Genomic DNA, 27,857 nt, shown 5'->3' on the forward strand with positions numbered 1-27,857 from the left:
CTGCAAGTGTCTGCGGGGCTGCCAGTGCTGCGCGGCCAGGGGCGGACGGACACCGCTGATCTCGTCCCGTCCCCTCCGCCACCCCCCCCCCCCCCCGTCGCCTCGTGTGCTCTCGGTCCCTCCCTGGGAACAGGCGCTGCCCACCCAAGGAGGCGACCGGCGCTGCTGCCCCGCTCCCGCTTACTCACTCGCACACACATATACCCGTGCGTGCGCGTCTATCGCTCCCTCAGTGAAGTCGGGGCTTGTGTTTCCAGGTTGCTCAGACCTGAAGTCTAAGGGAAAACGCTCAGCGTTTACGTCGCTGCTCCTGCCGCTGGTGCTGGGAGCGGTGAAGAGGAGAGAGGGGTGGGTTTTTTCGTTGTTGTTGGGTTTGGGTTTTGGGTTTTTTTTTTCCTACTTTCCCTTTAATTCAATGGATCTGAACTTGGAACCTTTGGACCTCGGCGGTTTTGGAATATCTTCATGCTGATCTTCCTTGTTGTGTCACATCAGCTTGTTTGTGGAAACCATCCGAAGACAGCAAGATGTTCCTCGTTATCTTGTACTTCGCTTTGCCCTTAGTGGGTAAGTTGCTGGCGTCTGATTTCTGCCTGTACATCGCTTCATAAAGCAAAGCGTGGGGTTTATGGGATCGGATGCCTGACGGTTGTCAGTCTATTGTTTAGGCAGAACAGTGAAGTTTCCAGTAGTTTTTATGGCTCTGCCGCGCATCAGTTAGCCCAGTCTGCGCTTAAAGCTCTGGGAGACTACAGACTGAGATACTCGCCTGCGTAAGCCTCTGGTAAATCGGGTTCTCGCAAGTTACAGGGAAACTTTTCATTTTAATACAGCTGCTTGTGAAGGTGTGTGTGGGGGTGACAAGAACCAACTGAAACATCTTCACCTGACCCTGGCAGCCTGCCCGGCTGCGAGTGGTTTGCAGCCCAAACTGGTTTCCTTTCCACAGGAGATGTGTGCGTTTCCATCTCGGTGTGTGTCTGGGAGAGCGTGACAGGGGGCACGATGGAGAGGAAAGAGTTAATGGAATTTGCTTTGTTCTCTTGCAAAAGCATCATACGTGGAGAGAGATGGAGTGGGGAGTAATAAATTCTACCTTTATATATGTAGAATAAGCAGAAATGTGCACAGCTTTTGAAAAGTGACTGATGCAAAAAGAAGCCAATATCAATCTGTGAGGAGGATACTTGCCTCTCTGAGCGGGTTGTTTGTGGATGTAATTGAAATTACAGCAGAGCTGTTGTGGAAAGTGAGGCTGAATATTTAACCCCTCGGTTAAACGCTGGAACGGAAAGGTTATTTGTTCCACCGAAGTGGATCTAAGGAATAATGAATGCTTGTTTTGTCAGGCACATTAACCCCTGTGGATCCTCTTTTCTTCCTGTGTTTTCTCATAAATCACCCACCAGGGTTAAGGCATCCTGGTTCCTTGGGCTCCCACGAAAGTGGATCTAAGACCTTCAAAGCTCCATGTGCTTTTGGTGTAGGGTGAACCCTGGAGGTTTGCAAGGTGCTACGTATGGGGCTGGCTGCATGTGCTGCGTGAGGAGGTGCCTTGTACTTTCCATACATCTGCTTTGGAGCCCTGCTTAAATCAGCCTCATCCCTCAGTGAGAGTTTGTCGGTTTGTGTCCCCTTTCTCTAGATGTACTTCTGTCCGCAGAAGTGAGCGCGCTGCCTGGAGGGGACCGCCTGGACTGCGTGAAAGCCAGCGACCAGTGTCTCAAGGAGCAGAGCTGTAGTACTAAATACAGGACACTGAGGCAGTGTGTAGCCGGCAAAGAGAGCAACTTCAGCCGGGCGACAGGCCTGGAGGCAAAGGATGAATGCAGAAGCGCCATGGAAGCTCTCAAGCAGAAATCTCTCTACAACTGCCGCTGCAAGAGGGGCATGAAGAAGGAGAAAAACTGCCTGCGCATTTACTGGAGCATGTACCAGAGCTTACAGGGTACGTTGCAAAACACAGAAACCTTACACTCCCCTAACGCAGTGTGTGATTTTGCAGCCACTCACATCCGCAGCTAGCTACGGCCACTGAGGCTAAACCCAGGGTCTGACCCCGTAATTCGCATTGTGCTCTTCAGCTGCAAATGAGGACCTTTCATCCAACTCAGGAACAGCTGCTGCTTCATCTCCTCTTGTTGGGAAATCCACAGTGAGGGTTTCCTCCAGGGGACCCAGCTGACCTTTCTAAGCCAGAGTCAAAAGATGAGGGCACTGGCAAGTGCAAGAGCTACAAAAACAGTCATTTGGAGACATTTTCCTAATAATATTTAAACTGCTTAATTAGGACTCACCTAACAAGACCACTGGAACTAGTTTCTTAGCTCTTTGCTGAAAGTTAACTGTAATATGAAGAGGAGCATTGCTTTAAGGGGAAGTCTATTCTTTCCTTTCCTGTGTTTACTAGTAATATTCCCTGGGCATGTTGAGGCAGGAAAAAAAGAAGTTTGTGAGTGTGTAGAAGTGCCACTTAGAAGGGTTATGACAGTGACTGACTGGGGACTTCTGTTCCTGATGTCACTGGCAGATTTCTCACAGTCTACTGAGAGCAGTCAGGTCCTTACATCAGATACATAATGTTTAGCCCTGTTTTGCTCTAGCCCTGCAGTTGAAGAAGAAATCTTTCATTTCAGTGTGGTCCCCATTTAACTCTTTTCTGTAGCTGCTTCTGCAAAAGGAGAAGTCATCCCTTTCTGTTCATTTATGCAGGCATCAACTGGAACATTTTAATGAGTTAATACGTGTGTTTTTTCTTTAACTTGCATAATAAATTATCCTACTGCTCTTGGACGTTTCTGTATCATAAAAAGTTTCCCTTCCAACAGCATCTTGTTAGGAGTGTTTTATTCCAAAGATGCTCATTTTTAGCTGGTAGATGGACTGCTCCTCCAAAAAAAAAAGAGCTTTGCTGTTAGAGTGGATGAAGAGGAACATCCTTGCTACAGCTCCTCTCCTGCTGGCATGAGATGGGACAGTCCCTGTGATGTCACAGGCTGTCTCTGCAAATTATGACCTTATCCGTGAAGGAAGGAGAGAAAATAGTGACAGGGATAAACAGCTGCTTTCAGGTGTTTTTACAGATAATGTGTTGAGGAGAAATAGCCACATAAACAGATTAAGGGCGAGTACCTTTTGCTGTTACAGAGTAACTTCAGAGTAAAAGTAAACAACAAAATCTTACCCTGAATTGTCATCTAAGAAAACAAATCCAAATATTTTTTGTCTTTAGGAAATGACTTGCTTGAAGACTCCCCTTATGAGCCAGTTAACAGCAGGCTGTCAGACATATTCCGACTAGCACCAATTGTATCAGGTAAGCAGACCTAAAATTCGCTGACTGAAAGGTGATTACAATCTGCTGCTTTGTAGTTGAGCTATGGTGCATGCAAACAAAACTCTCTTGAATAAAAAGAAGTGTTAATGGTTGTGTGTTTAGGAAGTTCATGATGTAGCTGCACAGAAGAAAATACTTACTGCTTTTGAAATAATAACTAAAACTAAAAGAGTGTTTGGCCAGATGGCAGTTTGTATTCTTTTTGAGTCATGCCGGACAATAAATGCTAAATTTTCCTGTAGGTGGCAATCTGATTCCCTGCGTTCCTAATTTACAAATGAGTTCCTTTTGGGGAATGTGGTCAGAGCAAGTTACCTCCCATTGACATTAAAGATCAGAAGATAAAGCTTTCAAGTGTTTGCATAAGGGAATGCTTTATAGTTTCATACATTTTTTGTTTAAAAAAGCCTGAATTCTAAAATTCCTTCTTTTCTGGAGCTGTCTTTTTAAAGAGTCTCTTCACAGCTTCCATCCTTGCCTGGTTTTTCTTTGAACAAGTTTTGCTCCTATGTGGCTGTCTTTTAGAACTTGTTTATAGACATTTGAATAAGTTCCTCAGTAATTAAAACTCAGCTGTTTGGTTCTTAGTCGCCTTAGTTACAAAGATTTTGGATCATATTTATTAAAACAGTGATTTTGGGGCATTCAAAGGGATTACAAGTTGGAATTAATTTTCTGTTTTGGAGTGTCCGAAAGCCTTATGAGGATGCAGTCTGTACTCAGGACCTTTGTTTAATTCCATAAAAAACTGACTGCGCAGTATAATGTGTAAGTCTGACAGTTAAAACTGTACTTAACTGACATGCTGTGGATAAGTATTAGTAGATGGCTCTTCAGAAGAAAGAAGAAAAGAGCAGAGAGAGTGGCTTGACCAATTTTCGGAAGTACTTACTCTTTTTAGGACCCTTAATCTCATTAAAAGCCAGGGGATTTAGGTTGTTAAGTATTTAATGGTACAGATTTTCAGAGGCATATAGACACATAAAATGCAGATAACTGCCCACTGGGACTTTCAGAAAGGACTAAGTGATTTAAATAGGTGTCAGATGCCCAGGCAGTTTCAAAAAATGTACGTACTTAATGCATCTTTAGCTGTCTTAATGCCTTTGAAAATCAGCCTTTTAGTCACTTTTCAAAGTGTGAAGAGAGGTCCAAATCACACACATCACTTAAAAGCATTACTTGGTTTGGTAAGCAAGTCTGATGGGGAAAGAGTAGGGAACAGAGATTAATTTCTGAAGAATCTTTACTTATTTTTTCCTTCAACCCCCCAGCTTAATAAAAAACCAAGACAAAATCAATGCAGAGGAGTTCCAGGCAGTTTTGTTGAAGTTTATGGTTGGTGTGCCAAGGGCCCTATTCTAACCTACCGCAGCAGTTTTATGATCTCCACAGAAACACCCTATGTACATTCCTTCTGTTAATCTTTTTAGATGCCACATGTTCTTGCAAAGTAGTTACCTTTAAAATGTACAAATTTCTTCCCTACCTATTCTGTGCAACAATGAAATAAGGCATCAAGTGATGTCCATCCTACCACTAGTCACTCAAGATGCTGGTGTACTGGTTAGGACTCATTCTGTGTTACTAGTGCACCCCAAGCTGATCTTCACTTTGTCACAAGTTTCAGGTTTACAAGGATTGGAGGGCTAGATTCACAGGGAGCGGTAGCCAAAAGTTGTAATACAGTGGAAAACCACCAGTATTTGGAAGTACTGTAATCTGAAAGAAAAAGATTAGCAAAAGCATTTTTCTTATTGTCATGGTTACTACTGCAAGTCACATTCTCTGAAGCTGCCTGATCTTACAGGTTTTTTTGCAGGGCTCTGCAAATACCCCAAAGAGCAGAACTTGGTAATATTTTTGTATTGTGGTTAAACCAAACCAAACCTCTGTACAAGCGGTGTTGGCAGGGATTTCATAACCGGTGTTCTGCTAACGTGGTCATTGTGTTTATAGATGTTGTTGCAGTATTCGTTATCATTAGTTACTTAGGTGTAATTAAAAGCAGTGATTAGCCCTTTCACAAAGGGCATTCTGTGGTACTATATGACTTGGTATATATCAAGTGTAATGCTTTTGCCATCTTTATTTTATTTTTGAGACAGTATAAAAAATCATAACAGTTGTCTTTTGTGGTACATAACAGGAAAAACATTGGCTAAGATGACTGGTTTGTGTGTTGAAGTCTTTTGTAGTGTACATAGGTTTAAGAAATTGAGGGTTTCGTAGTTTCTCCCTTGTTCTAGTTATGATAATAGAACAAGTAATGCAGTTGTGTTACTAAAGCTGAGTTTTATGTTTTTAAGCAGTCTATATTATACTGGGACTAGTGGTGTAGTCGGTTTAGAACCAGAAGGACATGCTAAATGTTCTATATAAAATTGAACACAATGTCCGCAACAACACAGGAGAGAAAAATCTAAACCCACAAAATTGTTTATCGTAGTACTGGCTGTTAAGCCCAAGGTACCATATATTTAGGTACTAACAAAAAAAAAATTGATGGCTAAAATAGCAATGTGAGTTAGGTGTTTGATTTACTTGTGAAGAAGTATCCTGAGTATTCAAGGGTCTGGTCTTCCTTTCTGTCTACACTTTAAGTTCATAATTAAGCTCCTTCTGTAAAGCTAGTCTTCTGACCCCTCACATGGTCGAATCTAAGACTGTGAGTCTTCCTAGTTGAAGGACAGGGCTGTCTTTTGTTTTGTTTTTGGCATGTCTAGGTTCGGATTTTCTTTAGAGCCGCTCTGTCTGATGTGGTGCTTCTGCCTCGAGGGTGTGAATTTCTTGCTGGTAGGCAGCTCCTCAAATTACTGACGACTTGTTGTGTGTGTTTTGGAGAGTAACAGATTTGGGTCAGTTATTGTGATGTAAAGATTTTGCTTAAACAGACATTTTTGCTTCAACCTTAATAACTTCCAAGAGGTGAAAACATTTTAAGGCCATCAACTTCTAGAGTGTGTGCAGAATCTGTTGATGGGATTTCACTGGTAAGTTTCACATCAAATTAAGGATAGGTGCTTGAATTAAGCACTTGTTAAAGGTTTTTTACTACCTGGGGAATAGTTTGCCTCTTGAGTTGGTATTGTATTTGACATTGAGCCTCACAACTGGAAGATATCTTATTATTTTGCTATCAGCTGATACAGTGTAGTGGTCACCTCTGTGGCATATTGTAAGAAAATATCCTGCATAAAAACTGTAGCTGCACGCACCTGTAGAAATAAATACAAAATAAGTGTTTCTGAAAAGTCTCATTCATTTCAACAGAAAATGGAGAGCCACTAAAGCTGAATAAAATGCCTTAAGCCGTATCTGTGAAATGGTGTAAATAGAATACTTAATGTTAAAAAGAACTGACTATTTAAATCAAAGTATTTAGGATGACATAACGCTTCCCTCCCGTGGATTTACTTTTAAGTTAACCTAGTATAAGTTGCCTAATAATTAGAGACTTATTATCCCATTGTTCAGCTTTGTGTGTAATTTTTTCTTTTACATCTATTACAGTATCTGTTATGGTGTATGTTCAGAAGTAATCTTAAAGAACAGGCTACGTAGATCAGAGTATTTCTTAGAAACAGGTTTTGCTGGTAATCTGTGAGAATTGGTCGGTTACATGATGCTAGCTGTGTCTTGCTTCCAGTTGTTAAAATGCAAGACAGATAGCAATTAATTATTTTGCCAATATTTCTTTTTAGCATAGTAAACTGTTTTGCAATGTGCGTCATTAACAAATGACAGAAAGAAACTGGCTCGTATGGTTTTATGTGAAAAGGAGTGTTTCCTGACTCTGTCATTCTCATGAGAGGATGTTTACTCTTTAGAAACTCTGGGAATGTTCTGTTGCAGAAGGTATCTGGGAGCTTATATTTAGAAAAGGGTGTATTTTATGGTAATTTTTTTAATTTAAAACAAGTTCAGGAGACAGCACAGCGCGTAGGGCTGTTCATTGAAGTGTATCATTCAACATTAGAACATGGGTAGCACAGCATATGAGGTTAGCATGCGATTTGCATACCAAATAAGCTAAAGGTGCAAATACAGACAGTTTTGGACAGAGATGTTTTTTCATGGTATTTAAAAAGTTGAGTCCATAAAAGGTTAGCCAGTGCTGTAATTCTCGTAAGTGTTGTGTGTGCTGGTGGCATTTAAATTAGCCATCTTTCTATCGGATTTATGAAGATGGCTCTGGGTCTTCCTCTAGTATCCTTATGTTGTTCAGAAGGAGAGTGGGTTAATTAGTAGTTTTCCAAAGTCTTTTAGGCATCCTGTATAATTGGTGTTTGCAGATCAGAAAGTTGATGCTGGAAAAGAATGAAGTCCAGTATGCAGAACACTTGGTTCAAGATTTGGCAGACTTTTATAAGGGGATACTTCCCTTTCCTAAGCCTAAAACCTAATCTGTGTATTGCTGACAGCTATCTGGACCCTCCCTGTTATTATATCCTTCCCAGGGATGGGTTAGGGACATCACAGAGAATGGCTTGCTCATGTTTCCTTTGGAAAAGTTGCTGTTGGCAAAGGTGGAAGATTGGGGTTTTCCAATATGAATTCTCAAGACCCAGAGAAACAGAGTTTCTGTGTGCTGTGTGTTTAAGGTCCTGTAGGGTTCACAGATTCATAGAATGGTTTGGGTTGGAAGGGACCTTAAGGATAATCTAGCTCCTTATACTTTCTCTTTCTGCTGCCTCTTGTAAAGAGGGGCTGTAGAACTAGAAGACAGAGTGTCATAGTGAATTAACTTTGCCCAGATTTTCATAACCCCAAAATTCTTTTAATCATAGAATCATAGAACAGTTAGGGTTGAAAAGGACCTTAAGATCATATAGTTCCAACCCCCCTGCCATGGGCAGGGACACCTCACACTAAACCATGCCACCCAAGGAATTCAATCAGGAATTGAATGTTTCCCCATTAATTTTTGCAGTTCTTGAGCTAATGTAAGAGCTGTGTCCTGGTTAGCAGGTCCCTGACACTTTAATTGTCATTTGCTTCTTTTTTCCCTACCTGGTAAATTACTTTTCTTTTGTACAATCCAAATATAGCATTATTAAAATTGTTTATCGAGAAGATAAGTTAGAGGCTCTGTCATAGCCAACAGATTTGCTGCTTTTTCATTCTGGAGTTTATGGCATGTAAATTAGTGGCTTCTCCCATGAATTAATACTGTATGACGTCCCCAATTCCTAGTGCCTGAGGCCTCTAATCCCGCTTCTGTTCTTAAGTGTGTATATGCTTCAAATGCTACATATTTTACTAATTTAACACGATGTCTTTTTTCTGACATTTCTGTTAGGATGTTTGAGATGCCATGTTTCTGCAAAGGCAGTTTAATTTGCAAAATACTAAATGTGTTGATTTCTCTTGACTATTTACAATGCTCTTGTTAGCTCTTACCTCCCATATCATTGCAGTTCATTAAAAAAATAGATACTTCATGTTAGTTACCTTGCACATTCACCCAATTTCATAAACAATAAACCAGATCTTATTAAGTTAATGGGAGTCTTGCAATCTGATTCTGTTCCCACTGAAGTAAGCATAACACATCAAAATCTTTTTATTTGATTATGATGTATTCTGTTTCCTGTTGTAATTTTTTTGGCTTAGTTCTGGTTTTCTGATGTGAGGTTAGGCCTTTTGATAACAGAAGAGTACAAACATGTTGTTAATTTAGCCTGCACTAGATTGTCACATGCACAACCCCATTTTTCTTTGTAAGGTAATACGTTAAAATAATAGCCTTTGGACCAATATATAATACTGGGTTTACAACAGCAAATGCACACTAGCTCTTCTTTCTGCAGTGAGAATTTGTGGCCCTTTGCCTGTTGCAAGAAAAACCTGAAACAACACAGGCATCTATTTTAGCTGCATTTAGCAAAACGAAAATAGTTTGACAAAAATAAGTCTAATATGAGCATGTACAGTGTTTGTGTTCTTTGACATTTCTGTCTGCAGATTTTCTTTGCAGAGACAACTAGGCTGGCTTCCAGTCAGATAACAAGTTACCTGGGTGCAGAGATACCAGTTGCTGATTTCCACTCCTGCATTTTCATAATCAGATTGGACTTCACACAAAAGAAAATCACTTTGGTGACTGTTGGCTTGCAGGAGCTCTTTGAATTTCCTGTTTTCTGCATTTCTTGAAGCTAGATCTGATTATGAGAGGGGAATTAAGTACCTTACTGAAGTAACTGATTGACTAGCTTATAAAGGCCGTGCCTGCGCGCTTTAACTTTGGCAGGAACATGAACAGGCATTGAAACCCCAAATAGGAATGTGTAAGTATCTTCAGCTTAGTCCATAGTTATTTCCTTGTGAGATTGTTGGAACTTTTTTGCTAATTTCTTTGAAGATCTGTAAAACAGAAGGGAAGGTCTCTGGTCCTCAAGTATCTAAAATGCACAGCTCTGAGCAAATGTAGAGTTTCTGTTTGCCTCAGTAGTCTAGGCAGGCATTGTCAACCTGTTTCAGTGTGGGGAAACAAGATGAAATCCATTCCCTGGAAGGAGGAAGCATCTGGTGATACAACAGTGAGCATTTATGCGTGAGTGTTCAAGGTCTCCTTGAATTCTGGGAGTAGTGAGAGAGAATATTTAAAACTTCTGAAGGAAACTTGAAGAGTTCTCCTGAAGCCTCAAAGGAAAGTGTTGGGAGATGGCCAGTTGAATAACGATAGCCAGGCATTTTGCTTACAATGTATAATGTATACAGTAAAACATGTCTTCTTTGTCTAGAGTAGTATCATTGGAGAGTGGAATTGCCATCACTGTAATCTGTATTATTGCAGGAAAGCCTCAATTATAGCGTGGTGGGCCAGATACCAAATGAGCAAATGTGTATGTGCTTTTAAGCAGCAAATCGCATATCCTTGTTTCCTGTTACAGGCCAGCTTTATGGTTTGTGTAAGAGCCACAGTAGTTCCTCTGCAGTAGGAGCAAAAGCACACAGGTACTGCTGGTGATATTGGTGGGATTACGAGGGGAGACCAGGTACTTACTAGGTACTGAGGGAGGGAAGCTGGTTACCTATGAGAAGTACTGGCATTTCAAGGATGTGGTGAGCAGGAGTGGGCAAGGGCTGCCAGGGGACCTTAGAAACCCAGAACTTGCCAGAATACAGTTTGGCCATGTATCTGTAGACTACTGTGTGGCAGGGGTAAGCAGTTGGACACAACCAGTCTGCTGATGGGGCTGCTGGGGGCATGGTATTATGAATGAGAAAAAGCCTGTGGTTCATGTGGCGTAGCTTTGGGGCAGGGTTGAGCATGCTGTTGAGAATATTCCAGTGGTTATAAAGGTGCAAAAGAGAAGCCTGTGCTGAGAAGGCGTATTTCTATGGCAGTCTTTATTGGAGGGCTCCTGAAGTGCCACGTCTGTGAGCTGTGTCCCTATGTGAACTGCAGAGAGCAGTGCCTGAAAGAGGAGTATGCTGCAGCGTTGTCTTGATGGCGCAGCAAGGTGAGGTTTATGGCAGGTGATTTGCACACTTCACATGTTAAAATATTTCAGAACTTTGTTTTTATAACCCTGCCTGTAGTTGACTCTCAGGGATAACTTTGACAGTCCTTGGAAGAGCAGTGGTATCTGTCAGGAGCTGACAGTATGTTAAAAACACTAGGAGTAAAATGCTTGTGTGTGATGAAAAGAAATAAGGATTTCTGGATTGTAAGGCAGAACTTACCACAAATGAGTATCCAACATTTCTTATTGTACAATGTGCATTATATTGTTTTAACCTTAGAAAGGAATATCTTCAAAGCTTTGATTTTTAGAAAAGTGATCATTTTTGTTTACGTAAACTAATTCTGTATTTTATATTAGGTTTTTTGGTATTATTTTCCTATTCTTGCATTTTCTGTGGTTGAAACTAATGCAGCAACAATGCTGCCAGTATAGTTAGGGCATTAAGACCATTGAGTTATTTTGGGAATAGTTCTTTAGTTATTACGATGCTTTGATAATTTTTATGAGTGTCAGGCTATTGTCCTGTGCAGTCTGCACTCAGCCTGAAATTTAACATGAAATGCATGACACAAAGTGTAATGGCATAGAGATAGTGCTTCCTGCATAGAAATTTGCAGAAATGATGGGTTGTAAAGAGACTTGAAGATATCAAACAATTTGAGTAGGAGCCCATAAATAAAGATGAATTTCTGCATTCACTGGTTATATGATTTTATCACTGTCTGGTGTCCATAAAATGCATCTTCCCATTAAAGTTTTGTCATGCAGCTGATGAGGTTCAGAAGTGTTAAAAGCTTCCACTCTCTTCCTTTTAAAGTCTGCTCCCTAAATTCAGTACTAAAGCTCAGTTCTGCAAAACCAGAATTCACCATTTCCCTGTTCCTCCTCCTTAGTCCCACTGCCTCCAGCCCACTGCTGTTTCTTAATGTTTAACCCTAGTTATGCTAGTGCTAACCATTGTCTCTTCCTTGAGCTAATAACCACAACTCATCCCTGCCTTGACGTATCTTTTCCATATGCTGCTGTCCCTTCTTTGATTCCTGGCTTTTCTCTCACTGAACGGTAATAACTCCTGCACCATATCCCCTTCAGCTGTAGGATGTCAGTGGTTTCTTTCTCTGTCGCTGCAGCATGGAGCAGCTCTGCTTTCTACCTCAGCTGCTCACTTCTTGGGAATCTGACTACATTTCTTTCCCTTTTGTTTTTATGACAGGCTTGTCTTTGCTCTCCTGTCTGATGTCTTTGCTTTCTGGTCTGCATCTGCCCTCAGCCGTGCTCTCCGTTCTCCATTCCCCCAGTACTTCCCTGTCTTCCCTTATCGGTACTTCTGGTGAGGCAACCCTTTGCCTGTTCTTTGAAAGCTTTCCTTAAACTCTGTTTTTTCCAGCATTCTTCAAATCAGTCTCTTACCCTCCCTGTAAAAAGTTTGAGTTGTGGTCTAATAAAAGGAGCTGTTCCTGAGTAATGGAACTAATAAAGCCTGGTTTCCTACCAGAATCCTTCATCTCCTGGATGCCCTCGATCTCTGCACAAAGCAAGCTCTTATATTCTCTCCTTGTGCTGTGCCCTCTCCACATGTACTACTTTATCTCTCGACTAGTCCTCGCTTCTGTCCCATGTCTCATCTGTCTGGGGCAACACATGCTGTGGCTGGCTTGGTGTTTGTTGCACACGTGCTGAAGGACTGTATGGCAGGAGGGTCCCTGTTCCCTCTCAGAACATCTTGGATTTTGGATCCCTCTCCGATCTCTTGGAGCCAGGGATGTGCCTGCCTTATCCTCGGCAGGCACTTGGGTCTAAACCTGCAGTTTTTCATGAAATACCTAAGACCTTCATATTAATTCCTCTGTCAAAGTTGTTTGAGTGTGTCCTATGGGTTAAAAAAATCACTGAGAGCTGCAGGGGTGTGGCGAAGATAAAAGAGACTAATATTCAATTTGTCCACATTTCCTTGATTAGAAAAAGCAAATATGGTTCCTGTTGTATTGCTAAGCATTAGACTGTGGCATAATGTCATCTTATTCTAGTCTCATAAAGTATCTAGTGTGTCATGCTAGTGGTATAAATAAACATGCAGTGGACTTGAAACTTCCATACAGTTAAGTACAGTTGATGGCTGACAGTTGTATTAGATAATTGAGCATCTCACGATTCTCAAAATAGGGAATAATTAATGCATTTAGGCTAGTTGGCATGAAGATTATTTACTCAGATTTAGAAATGAAACAAGAAAGGACCCATCCAAAAGCTCTTAGATAGGAACACATATATTGCTTTTGACTACTTGGATGGTATCACCTTGTATTTACAAATGACACTGCACTTTTTAGAGCCATCTTCTTTTTCAAATGGACTGCTTTTAGGATTAAGGACTAAGTTTTGCTGATGTTTGTTGTGGTAGGGTCATAAACAAAATTAAGAAAGGTGACAGTAGCATTTGGTAATAGTTTCAAAGAATTCAGCTCCCAATATCTGGACTTCTCCAGGCTTGCCACTTGCTAATAGAGTGGAATGTATTCTGCACAGCAGTGGCTTTGCATTAATGAACACTTAAGCAGCAGATTAAAATGTCTGTTTTAAAAATAGGTTAGGATTATATAATAATACAGGGCTGGGATACTAATAACAGTGAAGATAATTTTATTGAGCAGATTAAGTGCAATTAAATTTCAACTACAGTGTATTTAAATACAATACCAGATCAAACCCCAGTCCCTGCAGCTTTACTTGCTTTCCTTCACACCTACAGGAACAGCACCTGACAGAGAAGTAAATTATCATCTTTATTGTTGTTCATTTTATACTGCCATGGGAATGTACCTCGTATTATCTGTTAGCACCCAGACAAACATGTCTTTCCTCTACATACACAGTCATGGAACAAGACATGATTGAAGACAGCGAGGTGCGTGCACTATTTGAAATTCTATTAGAAATTGATAGATCTGCTTGTCAGATTTCTTTAAAGGTTTGCAAAGATAAGAGCTGCCTATAGTATTCTCAGATGAAAAATCATGGAAATTACAGCTCTACAGTAAACCCATATAGACTGAGAAAGCATGCAGTTCCTTCTCATAATGGATTTACTTAATTTTAGTCTCCTCAGTAGTGAAATGGAGAAACAAACTTGCAGCAGTTGCTAGCACTTACGACCTGATGAAGTAAACTGCTTTGATCCTTTGAGAGGTCAAACATTCCCCAAGGCTGCTGATCTGTGAGATGTCTCTTCCCCTTGCCAAATGTCCCACCTTTGCAATAGAAAATGAAAGGAAACTTGCAAAGAAGTGTGGTGTGTTAGTGTATTTAATCGTGTCTACAAACTGGTGTGAGAATTGTTGCACGCAGGGTTTGGTGTGATGGTTTATGGTTTACATTTTTGCACGGTTTAAAAATGTCTCTTCTGGGTCGGGTAGAAAGTGAATGTATAAACTCTAACTGTGTTAATGTTTACGGAGGAAGGCATACAGTTTAATTTAGTAAATATTTGAATCCGACTTGGAGCTTCATTTAGCTTTTTAAGACATTTCTACTGTGTAGCTAAAAATATCTTATCTTCATGCCCTTGACCTTTCTCTAAGAGCTGTAGGAAGATTAAAAAGCATAAATGAGAATAAATTTAGAATTAGCCTGTTTGAAGAAAAATGGTGCCAAATGTCTTAGCTGTTGGCAAAATGGTATTGTCAGTCCTCCAGCATCTCCAGCCTGGCACTGCTGAGCAAATCAGTATGCTGCTAGAGCAGGGGTCCAGTAGTCCTACAAATGGGAAGGGAGGTAATTTTTCATTCCTCACTCAGGCCTTCCCCTCCTTGCAGAAGGTGCCAATTATAATGGTGATTTCTGCAGGTCAGATATCTATCCCTTAACATACCCCTTCCCCTCTGGCTTTTCCTGTGTAGTTCACCATGCAACTATATAAACACTTTCAGTAATTACCCTCTTGGACTGTATTTGAACTAACGATTAAAAGGTGAGGTTCTCAATATATTAAAGACATAGTTAATCACATAACCACAGCCATAAACATTGAATAATTGCGATGAGTGAGCTTTATTTATATATTTATTAATTAAAAAGATATGTCAGTAGCTGGGCATCTTTGACATTACTGGGATACTTCTGAAAACAGATGACTTGTAGAGATAGCCACTGCAAGCAGCCACTCTGCAGGGTTCTTAATTATCTATGTCAATCACTTAACAAGATGGAGAATGGTTGCATTTGTGAAGCTGTCATCTTTAGGGCTTAGGTGCTCCATTGCTGTGCAATAGTTATGCAGTCTGATACTTGCTTTAGTTTATGCTAATTGCAAGTAAAGTTTATAAATTCCTTAGATTATTAAGAAGAGGGTTATCTCCTTCCTGTTGTGGCAAGTCAAGGATTGAAATGTTGAAAACTTTCAGTCCTGCTTTAAAGGGAAAATGTCACCATAAAAATCTTTAAGATATCAATACTTTGTCAAGCTAAGAAAACAAGAAACATTCTATTTTGCCTTTCAAAATTGTATTTTTAACGCTGCAACTGTACATACTGATTTTTTGTCATTATTTTAAACTAATTCAATGATATAAATATGTGTTTAATCCTACACAAGCAGACATCATAAAATGAAAATCATACCTAAAAGGCAATCAAGGAGTGACTGCCTAGGACACTAACAGGAGGCAAAAGAAATTGATTTCATAAATGGCAATGTCTTCTTTAAAGCTGTTCTCAGTAGAATCTTGAGGAAAAAAATCTCAGATTTCTGTAGCACAGGCACTATGCAATATCTGGTTTAGATTGCGAAGGGAAATATAAGTTACAGAATGGATTATTTTAGTACAAAAGAATAAAGTAGAGCTAATATTTATCTCCCCTTGAGCAGTAATGTGCTAATTCAAGGACTTGGGATTGCATTGTAAAGAGTCAATATTCAAGGCTGTAGAGTACTTAAAGTGCCTAGTCTCTGTCTTTAGCCAGACTGAGAAATATAATAAATGATTCTAGACCTGGCCTATGGTGAGAAGAGTTACTTCCCACTGCAGCTATCAGAATGGGAGACGCGTAAAGTGCTTGTAACAGATAGCTCCTCTATCTACGGAGCAGGTTGTACTACTTCTATGGCAGAGTGTGTCGCTGATAGATTGGGGTGACAATTCATAATGTTCCTGAGCAGGAGTGCTACGTGTTGAACAAGATGAGAGTCTCAAGGAGCGTGTCATAGAGAATTAAGGTTTCTTACTTACTCTTTCTCTAGGTTTTTCAGAATTTTAAACGGATTTATAAGATTTAAAATAAGTTTAAACTCAGAAAACCTTGGTATTTCAGAGTAATGCTTCACTACCATCTTTTCCCCAGATTGTAGCTGAGTGCAGTGGTCTAATTCTGGGTAATGACTTTTTGTTGTGTGATGTGATGCAATAAGAGGAAAGTATTTAAACAAAAATCTAGAAATTACTGTGCATATTAGGAATGATTTATTCGACTGCAACAGGAAAGCTAGACAGGTTTTTATAAAGGTGTTAACTTCACAGATGTGTGCAGAAAATGTATTCTTTTGAGCTATTTATTTTTTAAGAGTGGCAAAAGTATTAAGCACATCTTTAAATCACTCTGCAGCTATTTAGAGACAAGGTTTTGGCTAGCTGCCCAAAATACTGTGTAGTAGGTATTTGGGAAGAGAAGTTTCCTTTGAGGTATTTTTACCACTGGGGGACTCTTGGTGTTCACATTTCTTCTGCGTGGTTTGGAGTACCCCAAATTTGCTTTAAATGAATGAGTTCACCTGAAAGGTGGGGCGTGTAGTGGTATCGGACAAGGTGATGCCAGCACGTTTGTTGTAGCAGATCATGTTAATTTTAATTGGCAAATGAAGTGTTTATCTACTTCACATCATAACACCCAAATGTTAACCCAGGTTGTTCCTCTTTGCCGCTAATGCTAGCAGGAAAAGCTGCATGGTTTGCAGAAGACCTGGCTGAGTTTGTTCTTTTGACTGTTTTATCCTTAGTTGTTTTAAGACCTGAATGAATATGTGCTGGCAGGACTCTAGGTTTTTCATATTAAATGTAAAAGCTGAGCTAATGTATATTTGGCAGACACAAGCACTTGGAGGTCAGGAAACTTATGACTTTAGCTTTTTCTCTTTTGTGCAGTTCCTTTCTGACACAAGGCTTGAAATTACATTCAAACACTCCTTTTCCAGTACGTGCTATGAATCAATACTATACCAGTGCTAAGATCACCTTTGCTGATGTACTTAAAATCTGACTAATACATATATTAAAGGGAGAGTTAAGGTACAAACACATCTCTAATTCTGGGCCTGCCTGCCTGGAAAGTTTCTTTTCATAAATCATTCAACAGCAGGTTTACTGAAAGGAAGGTTAGGAGGCTCATTTGTGTAAACTTCCAGACATTTCCTCCAAACCAGCTCTTTTCTATTGGAAAAAAATGCAGTTATCCTAATTTCCTGACTGTACTCTAGGTTGGTCATTCTGTGAGACCACATTTTTCTTACAGTTAGGAGTTTTCCAAACCTTTACAGGTGGCTTGGAAGGGTCACCAGATTCTGTCATAGTGCTTCTTAGAAAGGACTGTGCAGAAGAGGTGTATGTCTGTATGTATCTGTTCATACAGCTCAACAACAGTTTACAACGTGTGAAGAGCCAAACCTTCCTGTTTGTGATAGTGTGGTGTCAAACCGTAGGATTTTAGGTCAGTATGTTTTTAAAGACACTATTAGCATAAGGCCAAATATTCCCAAAACAGTATTTGTTGCTATTGCATTGCAAGCTGTGTTACAGTTCATTTCCTTGTACTAATTCTTCTGTCTGTACCTGTTGCATCGCAGTGAAAGGAGTTCAAGGGCTTTAGTTCATAGGAAACAAGTATGCAGAAGATCTGTCTTCCAAAGCCCACTTATTGTATTAAAGTTAATGAAGTGAATTCTTCAGATGGGCAATCACACCACTGTTTTATTTAATAAAACAAACAATGAAGAACCAAGTTGCATTTGCTTCATAAGGAAAATCTGTCTTTTGTTGGTTAGAGAATATATCCTGTGATGACTGTCATACAGCATTAATTTTTATGCTATACTTAGAATTTCAATACCTGGATTTCTGGCAGTTTCTTTTCTTTGCTGGTGACAAGTAAATGTTGAATAATCAATTGAAATTAAATTTTAGAAAGAAACATCTGAAATGAGGCAGATCAGTACAAGGGATGAAGGCAACATTTTGCAGGTGAATAAAATTAGGTTGTTAAACTCTTAAATTGGAGAGCTTCAGGTAGCGTAAAAGACCTACTTAAATACAAAAACCTGTGATTGTTTTCACTCTCGTGTGTCAAAAAGCTGTTCCACTGAGTTCCAAAACAAGAATTGGCAGTGTCTTCCTGGAGAAGACTGTGTAGTGCTTCTGTTTGGTTGTAGAGAGAAACCACCAGTTTGCTTTCGAACGTGGTAGAATGCCATAAAGTCTGGCATTATGTTACACTCTAATACAATCCATCTTAATGTGTAATGGAGCATAAACGTTATTCCAGTTGGCATTTTTGCTAGTGGTCACTTGGTCGCTAATGGGAAATAGTGACATGTTATGGAGAAATTTGGTTACATGGAGAGCAGTCAGATTGCAGCAGCCATTTTACAAGCAGAACAGTAGTTCTTCAGGACACTTGGCAGAGGAAGAGAATTGATATTTCCATGTTTAAACCTGTTTATTTCATCAGGTCACATTGTTCTTTGAAAAGTGTAGGTCACAGTGATTATAGTAGTGTGGCAATTACTTCTTTTAATTACAGGGTTTTTTTAATGTGGGGGTTAGGATCATCTCCTGTTAAATTGTTGTCTTGGTTTTCCATTCATGTATGGTGGAAACACCGGAGCAAAATACATTTTGTATCATTTTGTCCCTTCATCTGGAAATATTTTGTTTAATCTGGAGAATCCATATGCATAGTATTAGATTGTGACAAATATTTATTGTAGAGTAAGTTTTATTGTTAACTGCAGAAGGGTGTTTTCTTGCTTTTAGTCACAGAACACCCATTTACATTTGATTATCAGTACTGTATTATGAGTACTGTAGGCCTTCAGCTACCGTTGAGTTTCCAGTTGTTTTCCAGCAGAGTTGGATCAAAATCAGCTTTACTAGAGCAGATTTCCTCCTTCGGCAAGATTTGTGTTAAGATCAAATGAAGCTTTCCCAAGCAAGCTGCAGAATATAACCACTGTCAACACCGATGCTTCTTTGTGCGTTCTAGATTGCAAATATACCTTGTCTGTACGACCTTGAGATGTTTTGATTAATTGCATCTTTTGGAGCTCCATATGTATGTTGTGCCTGCTTTATTCACACATAAAAGGGACACAGCTATTACCTTCCCTCTAAGCTATGTGAGGAAAGAGGATTGTGTTTACCCGCTATGGTATTTTTCTAAGCTCCATAACATTACAAAAAGATATTTGTCATTCCTTTGTCTAATTATAAATGATATTTTTCATTAGTCATAAAAAATTACGGGTTAAAAGCTCTCAGAGGTTTTATGCAGGCTTTCATGCAGTAGTCTGATGCCTCTGACAGATAATCCTGGAGAGATCTCTTCCACAAAACAGAACTTGTTCTTGATAATTATTCTCATATTACGGCTATTGCTTCTTGGCTTTGAGCTATCTGATAAGGAGACTACATCATGCAGAGTCAGGAAAATTCCTTCCAAGCCGAGGAGATTTTCCATGTGGGCAACTTTCAAAATGAAATATCTAATTATTTACTATGCAAAGGATGTTCCATTCCCTCTTTTATATTGATAACAGTTCTGATAGTAAAACGTGTGTCACTGTTCAGTACTTCCTGATCTGTCTCATACTGGTAGAAGTTCTGAAAGACCCTTTTAGTGACAAAGTAGGGTTTTTTGTGGAACACTTTAATGTCCTGCTTGTGATGCTCGTCGTGCATCGTTTTGTGTATTTTAAGCACTGCTGTGATCATTGTCTGACTCTTAAAATTGATATTCACTTCAAGAGAGCAAGCAGACTTTAGACAGTTATGGTATAAAAGCTATAGGCCTTGTGCTATGAGGAACAAATAATGCTGAGACCATTCATAAAGATGATGCCTGCATTTTGCAGAACGGAATTGGTGGCCTTATGTTTCGTCTCTAAATTTCATGATGCAGATGGAGAGGATTATTTATGTGGAAAACTCTTTTTATAGCTCAGCAATCAGATAGCAGCTGTATTTCCCTCCATTGCCAGGCCCTTGGCAACATCTTGTCCTGTTTGTAAAACCATCTAGTTTATGAAAGTTAGAAGGCTCCCAAACAGAGCAAGCTGCTCATATTTGTAAAGTATACAGCAGCTACATCCAGAGCTGATGCACTGGGAGAGCAGTATTCCCATCTTTGTTTAATTGATAGTGTTGGCACTTTTCATGCCACCACTCTGAAAAGACTGCAGCTCTAGCAGTCACTCTTGCCTGCCTTTATACTGGCATGCACCCAAAGAAAAATAAGATAGCTCTCCTATGGCTGCTTCAGTTCTTCAGGATGCTTTAGTCAGTTGAGTACACTGCTACCAAAAGATGTGAATTACAAGGAAAAGGAGAGAACATAATGACTATTACACCTTCTGTCTCTCTGTATAGAAGCACTGAAAGTTAGAGGTCATATATACAGCAATACGCAGTGCTGGGTGTAGACCTTAGAAGATCCCTGGGTCAGACGGCTGAGGCGTTTGCCTACTGGCAGTGTATCGTAGTGCAGTCTCATTGACCACAATATTGCAAAAATCACGAACATCTATCAGGCAACTATTGTTTTTGATATGGTAAAGCAAATTTGGGTATATTTGTCACAAATACACTTTTTTAGAACCTCAAATTTCCAATATATAAATGCTATTTATAACATATTTCTCTTTGATACTGATGATTTTTTGTCATTACAACACTGGCTTTCATAATTTTAAAATAGGTTGTATGAAATGGATTTTTTTTTAATGGTTGAGTTAAATTGCAAAGTTCAACAAGCTTGCTTTGCCTAGTTTATCTGTAGAAAATATATGCTTTATAAATACTCAGTGCATTTAAAAGGCCATGTGTTATCTGAGAAAAATCATGCAGGGAATCAACAGCTCTACCATAGGAATCAGTCAGCATAGTACTGCAAACAAGGGACCTTTTGTACTTCTACAAGTGCAGAACAGCATGAATTTTACAACTGCTGAGTGTACTCCTAATTTAATTACCATTTAGAGTCTAAATAAAATAATTCTGCATTAAAAATTGTGTTGAAAAAAATTGGTGGCATATAGCATCTTATTTATTATTTATTCAACTATAACTGAAATTGTAATCAGAAGTCAGATTTGAATCACACGCGGTGGGAAAAAGTGCGTCTTTTCAGTGGGGTTAACTAGATTGAGTAGAGCAAAGTGCTAATGCAGCTATGTGGAACCTGAGTTATTTTATTCAAGGTATATTTCTGCTGTGTAGACCCACCCTATGATGCCAAGGTCTTACATATTTAATAAGGGGGTTGAGAACAACACAATTGGGCCATTTAAGGGATTTAATTGAAAGGAAGCAGAATTGTTTCTTGAGAGTTGTTTGAAACAGAGCAGTATACAGTGTACAGAGCACTATTTTAGTGATGTTTTAGTAACTGATGTAGACAAATTGAGCACATTATAGTTTCTAGGGCAGTGGCATTGGAATACAGAAATACAGAATTGCTTTCAAAGATCTATAAAATAGCCATGTTTAATATTTACTTTTGACTGGATTTAACAAAAGATTCTGTGTTTTCAAGTTAGGGAAATGAATGTCTACATTATTTTAGGAAGCCCTTGACCGCAAAAAGTCTTGCTTTGACACAGATGGAACAAAGGAAGGGCACATGGATAATTTGCATTCCTTTTTCTTTCCTTCTGCTTTGTCTCCAGTGCCAACACATTTTGGTGTTTGTGTTTGGAGACTTGTGCGCATTCCATTGCAATGTTTAAGGAACTTGACTGGGCATATTATGGATATAGTATCATTTCTACTGCTACTAATAAATCCTTGAGTTTCCAGCTTCAGAAAGAGAGTGTGTTCTAGGATGTAAACATCTAAGAACAGTAAAGAAAATGGCAAGGGAAACTGAGTCCTCACTGCTGGCACCTAGAGTGGATGAAGGATTTTGTCAGTCTTTAGGTTTGCTGCTGCAGTCTTCATTTTTAGGCCTGTTGCTACATAGCTGGACCATATCGCCTGCACCCTATCAAGTGTATCAGTGGGTGTCAGTGATGTACAAAATGATTCTCCCATTAAATGTGTGTTTGGTAAAATACTGGGAATTTTTCTGAAGGAAAGGTGAGATGTAAGGGTAAAATCATGGTCAGTGCGGTTACTATTTACACCAGTAAAACTTTCTCTGGGTATCTACTAGGGCTGGAGCATGACAATGAGAATTCAATACTAGGAACTGAATCAGTCTCTATGCTTTTACTGCATTTCACATCTAGATATTCTGCTTATACAGTATTTTGTTGCCAATTTAGTGTAGTAATGATTAGTCATTCTAGATTTGTTTTTAAAATAGTGTGTTGAAATGAATGCTTAGTAAGAGCAAGATAGAATGTGTAGTGAGTGTCAGCATCCTATATGAATTCAAACCTTGCTGTAAACACTAAGTAGGATCTCTAAAATTCCTCATTTATTCTTCATATGGAATGTAGAGCTGTGATTTCATTGTCAGTTGACTTGTAAATACAGCTGAAAGAGAATTTCTCAGAAAGTTGGAAAAAAGATCTGTGAAAAAAGTTCAACAACTTGAAGCAATTGTTGACTTGGGACATATCAGTTGTACTGGAGAAGTATTTCCCTCTGGCCTGTGATTTTGGATGAAGAAATGTTTCGAAGAACAGGGTGTTTAAAGAAGGTGATTCTATTATAAGTGCATATTTATCTCCATTTGGCTTTTTGCATGTGTTTTTCTTTTCATAGGGGACGTTACATTGTAATTTATCATTTAAAGAAACACTCATATTTTCTTCTACAGCGACATAACTTAGATATAATTGTGCATGTTTTGGGATCTTATTCACAACACATGCCTTTTAGGGGAGAAATTTCATGATGGTTTATGCTGATGTGCTGCATCTGTTATACTAGTGATATCTGTACTGGTTCTCAAGTAGGGTTTGAATATTCTGGATAGCTGCATTTACAGAAGCTCTTTTCATGATGGAAACTATAAACTACTGCCTTTCTGTCTGATGTGCAGCTGCTTCACATCTTCTTTGTTGAGTATTTCTTTGATGCAATTAGCGATCAAATTTGTTGGTGACACAAAGCCAGATGGACTAAGAATGCTGTTGGCCAGGCCAAAATGCAATGACCTTGAGAGACTGGAATGGCAGAGGTCATGGGGAGAAAAGGGAGATTAACTGCTTCATAAATACAAAGTTCTGTAAGGCAAAGGTGAAGAATGGTGAAGAGGGATTGGCAATGGGAGGACCTGGCCACAGTGATTAGATTAATGGCAACTCATTTTCCAGGTCATTGTCTCAGTTCTGTCCTAACATGTCTTTTTATGAAAACAAACATTTCAGACTTCCCAATCCTAAAATAGCACAGATGGAGAGAGAGGGAGCTAATGCACAAAATGAAAACTTTTGAGGATACAGATGTAATATAAGTAATTTGCATTTCAAGTTTCAAACAAGTGACCTTGCAAGGTATTTGGGGAAAAAATGTAATCTGTATTGCTTTGCTAGACTCAGATAAGTCATCAGGAGCTGCTAGAGGAATGGAGTTTAATATATTTTTATATCCCAGAGAGTTTAATAATACAGCCTAAATATTTGTACTTGAGTTCCTTATGCCTGAATTGCAAGTATTATAATTAAAAAGTAATTCAGTTTAATTCTAAATGAATACAAATTGTGGTATTTGCATACTTCTACTAATAGCGTGCCCTGTTCTGAATTTGCCTTTTAGTTTCTGAACAGAAAAGAGCATTGCACTTCAATGTATGTGTTTGAAAAACATCACTACTAAATAGGGTTGTCTTGTAAATTTAGTATGATCCTTAACAATGAAATCCTTCCATAAAAATTGTAAATATATTACTAGATCAATGCTATTTTTATTATTTTATTTTTACACATATATATAATCTATTAAAAAATCAAAGCTAGAAAGGACTGAACATAAACAAGAGTATTTGGGATTTCTTCGGGGTCCTATCTTTTCTCCATTATTCTTTGAGAGTGCAGCTAGCGTTTATAGCTGTTGTAATGCAGAATCACTCTTTAAAGATTTGAAGAAGGAAAAGATAAAGGTATGGCAGAATGGGCTTGTATTTTGCATTGTATTGAAAATGGAATATGATCTGTGTCTGATACTCTGAAACTTGTGAATTGCAAGGGATGCTAGCAAAATGTCTAGGAAATGAATCTTGACAGCGCTGGACTGAGATAGTGGAAGCCATCTTCAATTGTACATGCTACTTGGAGACAGAATAGACACCAAAGCAGAAAAAAAAAGAATGGCAAGTAGAGGCTTGTTCCTCATCATAAAAAATTAAAAGAGTCCAAAACCAGGAAAAAAAAGGCAAATCTTTTTACGATGTATCAACACCCGGGGTAATTCAGTGGAGCAAAAATAGCACCATACTGCCATAATTGGTTTCCATGACGCAGATCAAAAAGAAACCCAAAGACCTAGAGAAAGAAATTGCACTTTACTGTTACCAAGAAACACAGGCCTCTTCTTCAGAAGAAAAATATTTAGGAACCATTGAAAATCACAGATACCAACAACCTGGCAGCCCAGTAAATACAAATTAGTCTGATAGGTCTGGTTTTTTACTAGATGTATTTAAAAAACCTTTATTTTTTTCAACTTGTTTTTTTCCCAAAAATTCTTCCGTAGATAGAATTGCTTTTTAAACTTTAAAGTAAAACTTCAAGCTTGTCCTAATTTTGCTACTGATCTGTTGTGTCCTTGTGAAGAAATCATACAGCTCCAATGGTTGAATATTCTCAGTAATAACGTGGGTACAGAGGAACAATCTTTTTATAAGTCTTATGAGGACCTCAAATGATAGGCAAAATGTTTTGTCACTCCTTCTGCAGCAGAAGTTCTGCTGTAGGATGAGATTGAGCACTGATAGTTTGTTCTTTTAAATTGATCCACACTGAGACGTCCTACTTCACCTTTCTTCATGCAGGTATGTTTTGCATAAACAGAAGTGTATTAGAATTTCTGTGATTTCTCCCAAATAAAATATGAAAATAAATATAGTCATGTAATGTTTTGCTTTGTACAAAAGACAGATCCTGAGTGGTATTATAAAATGTATTTAGTCCTTCTTTGAAGGGTAGCAAGCTTTGGCTCTCCATTCTAGGATGCAGTGGAGAGAACAGATTCTCCACTCATTCTTCATCTGGAACAGGTTGCCCAGAGAAGCTGTGGCTGCCCCATTCCTGGTGGTGTTCAAGGTCCAGATTGGACCAGACTGGGGAGCAACCTGGTCTGGTGGAAGGTGTCCCTGCCAGTGGCAGGGGGTTGGAACTGGATGAGCTTTGAGCTCCCTTCCAACCCAAACCATTCTATGATATGATTCTCCAAAGATGAAAGTTGCAGTGAAGCCGGGATGTGTTTTGTAATGCTCTCTGTGTATAGGAAGAGCTCTTTCGCACTTCATGCAGTGCTGTGTTCAATGCATAGATCTTCTTAGTCCCACCCTCTCTCTCTCTCTCTGTACAGAGAGGCATCTGTATCTGTATCTATCACATCTATCTACCTATATATCTATAAACAACTGCCATAGGCAGCTGTGAGTTGCAAACTGAACAGGGTGCAGGCAGGGGTGTGTAACAGTGCCCTTTGCTTCAGAGTGTATGTGTTTGAACTGTCTTTGTCTCTGCTGCTTTTCAGACTAGGCAATAGTAGGGGACAGGACAGGCAAGAATTGGATGTTGTTATCAGAGATAAAACATGCTAATCTTCACTTTTTGTAAGTTAGTGTTCAATATCCTGAGCACCCATGCCCCTATGTGAAAGAAATTACTTCTCCTTGTTCGCAGCCCTTATCTCTCATCCATAAATTACATTACTACCAATGAATTCCATTTAATGCAACTAATTTCTGGCAGGAACCCCATAAAATCACAGCGTAATGATCTGCAACAGGGTGATCTTTCCTCTGTTGTATCTTGTATTATTTCCTTCTTGAATCTTATTTTCTAAAATGAGCTGAAAAAGAGGTTGTCTTTTGGGGTTCATATTTTTGTTTTATTTTCTGTATAAATGCGCCCTGTTCCATAATCTTTCTTGAGAATGTTTTTGTGGGTGGAAAAATAGTCGAATATACTTATTAAGAAAAGATGAAGAAGCTTCATCAGTTGCCTAAAATGTTTATAATGTCTAGATATTCTATCCTGTCTTAATTAGTTTTACGAACTATGCCAATTTACACACGGAGGTTGTCTGGATATTAGAAAGTATTCAAGTGTAAAATAAGCTTTAGGCTGATGCTGTTATGCTGTTATTTTAGAAATACTTTTCGATTTATTCTAAGAAAAGTGGTTTTTTGGGCTTTTTTTTTTTTTCTTTTTTTTTATCTGAAGTTGCAGCTTCCATATCCCATGATTTGCCATCAAGTACATGGACTAACTGAATTAATATCCTAATGAGTGCAGTTTATTTTGGAAGATGGATTATCATCCTGTTTTGTTACCTTTCTAGATGATTTCTCATATTCCAATCAAACCAGTACCCAGTTTAGGGGGACTTCTGAAATAGATTTAATGTCTACTAAGTTTATACATTTGAGCAATGTGTTCCTCCTTTTCCCTAGATCATGTACAGAAGAAATACAAGCATTCATTCTGATACAGCCTTTAAACATAAGAAATGGTCCCATTCATGCTTAATCAGGTTTTGGCCTTTCTGGAGAGACAATCAATAAAGTGATGAGATTCTCCTTCTGTTGCATGCTGTTAGCATTAGAAACTCACCCAGGGATGCAGCTTAATGCTTGCTTACTTGGCAAATGTGATTAAACTCTGACTTAGATAAAAGGAGAGTGAGAATAATTGTACGGTAGAGGCAACAAAGCATGGTATGATCCTATAAAAGAGCACCTGGAACTGTGAAACTTACGGAAGCTCAAAGTAGGGGAATTCTTGGAATGATCAAGTGCAAGGGGAAAACTGTCTGAGATTCATGTCATTTTGGAGGACAACAAAGGGTTTTTTTTTTCCTTGTCTAATTTACTTGCCCTTGCTTATGGGGTAGGAGGTTGATTTTTGCTTGGTTGAGGAAGAAGGTAATGTTTCAGTATGGAAGGATGGACTCCTTAAGCAAGGAATTCTCCTAGTTCATCTGGTCAAGTTCATCCGATACATAAATGAACTGGATTTGTGTCATGTTCTCATCCAGCATGACTCTCCCTGTGCTATTCCAGCTTCTTGTATCGTGTAGCTTAAGATAGAGAACTTCGTATCCAAATGTGCATCTACCCAATTTACTGGAATCTTCTTAAACTGGATTAAAATTAGACAGAGGAGGTGTAGTTGATTGAGAGCTGCAGCTCTGTTCCCAAACATGAATGACCTCAGAGATTTTTTCATGGTAAATTTCAATTTTCTTAAAGTAGTTTGGAATATTTGTGGGTTCTCCTGGTTACTCTTGATCTTTATGTTTATGGGAATGCATAGAACTTGTATGGGAGTGGGAATTAATTACTAGAGACAGAGTGTGAAGAAACGCACAACCCCCTCCAAAAAAAACCCCAATAGAACCCCCACATAACTCTTACTTTTAACAATCTATCTTGTGACTATGTTGTATACAGCTGTCTGTGGTTCACAAGATGTGTGTAAAGAAGGAATTCTTGAAACAGCTTCTGTACAGCAGCTTTGGGAAAGAATCCAGGAATGGATATTTTGTCTTCAGAATACCCATGTCCCTAGGCTTAGGATTCATCTTTCATATAGAGTTACCTATGGTTACTTGCTGGTAAGATCATCAAATTTCACATTGCCAGCGTTTGTTTTTTTTTTAGAGAGA

The 27,857-nt window shown here is 39.0% G+C and overlaps 1 protein-coding gene across 1 annotated transcript in view; it reads left to right on the top strand.

Moving 5' to 3' along the window:
- Positions 1-527: 527 nt before the first annotated feature.
- The window catches only part of GFRA1 (GDNF family receptor alpha 1), a gene marked incomplete at both ends in the record, with an annotated part of 154,219 nt that continues 126,889 nt past the window's right edge, over positions 528-27,857 (top strand). Inside the window, 3 exons of the mRNA XM_080621769.1 lie at positions 528-567; positions 1,646-1,948; positions 3,233-3,316. Of these exons, the coding sequence (XP_080477895.1) occupies positions 528-567; positions 1,646-1,948; positions 3,233-3,316 (427 nt within the window). The remainder of the gene's footprint in view (positions 568-1,645; positions 1,949-3,232; positions 3,317-27,857) is intronic.

Source organism: Psittacula echo (genome assembly GCF_963264785.1).
Source record: "Psittacula echo genome assembly, chromosome: 6".
Taxonomy (NCBI): domain Eukaryota; kingdom Metazoa; phylum Chordata; class Aves; order Psittaciformes; family Psittacidae; genus Psittacula; species Psittacula echo.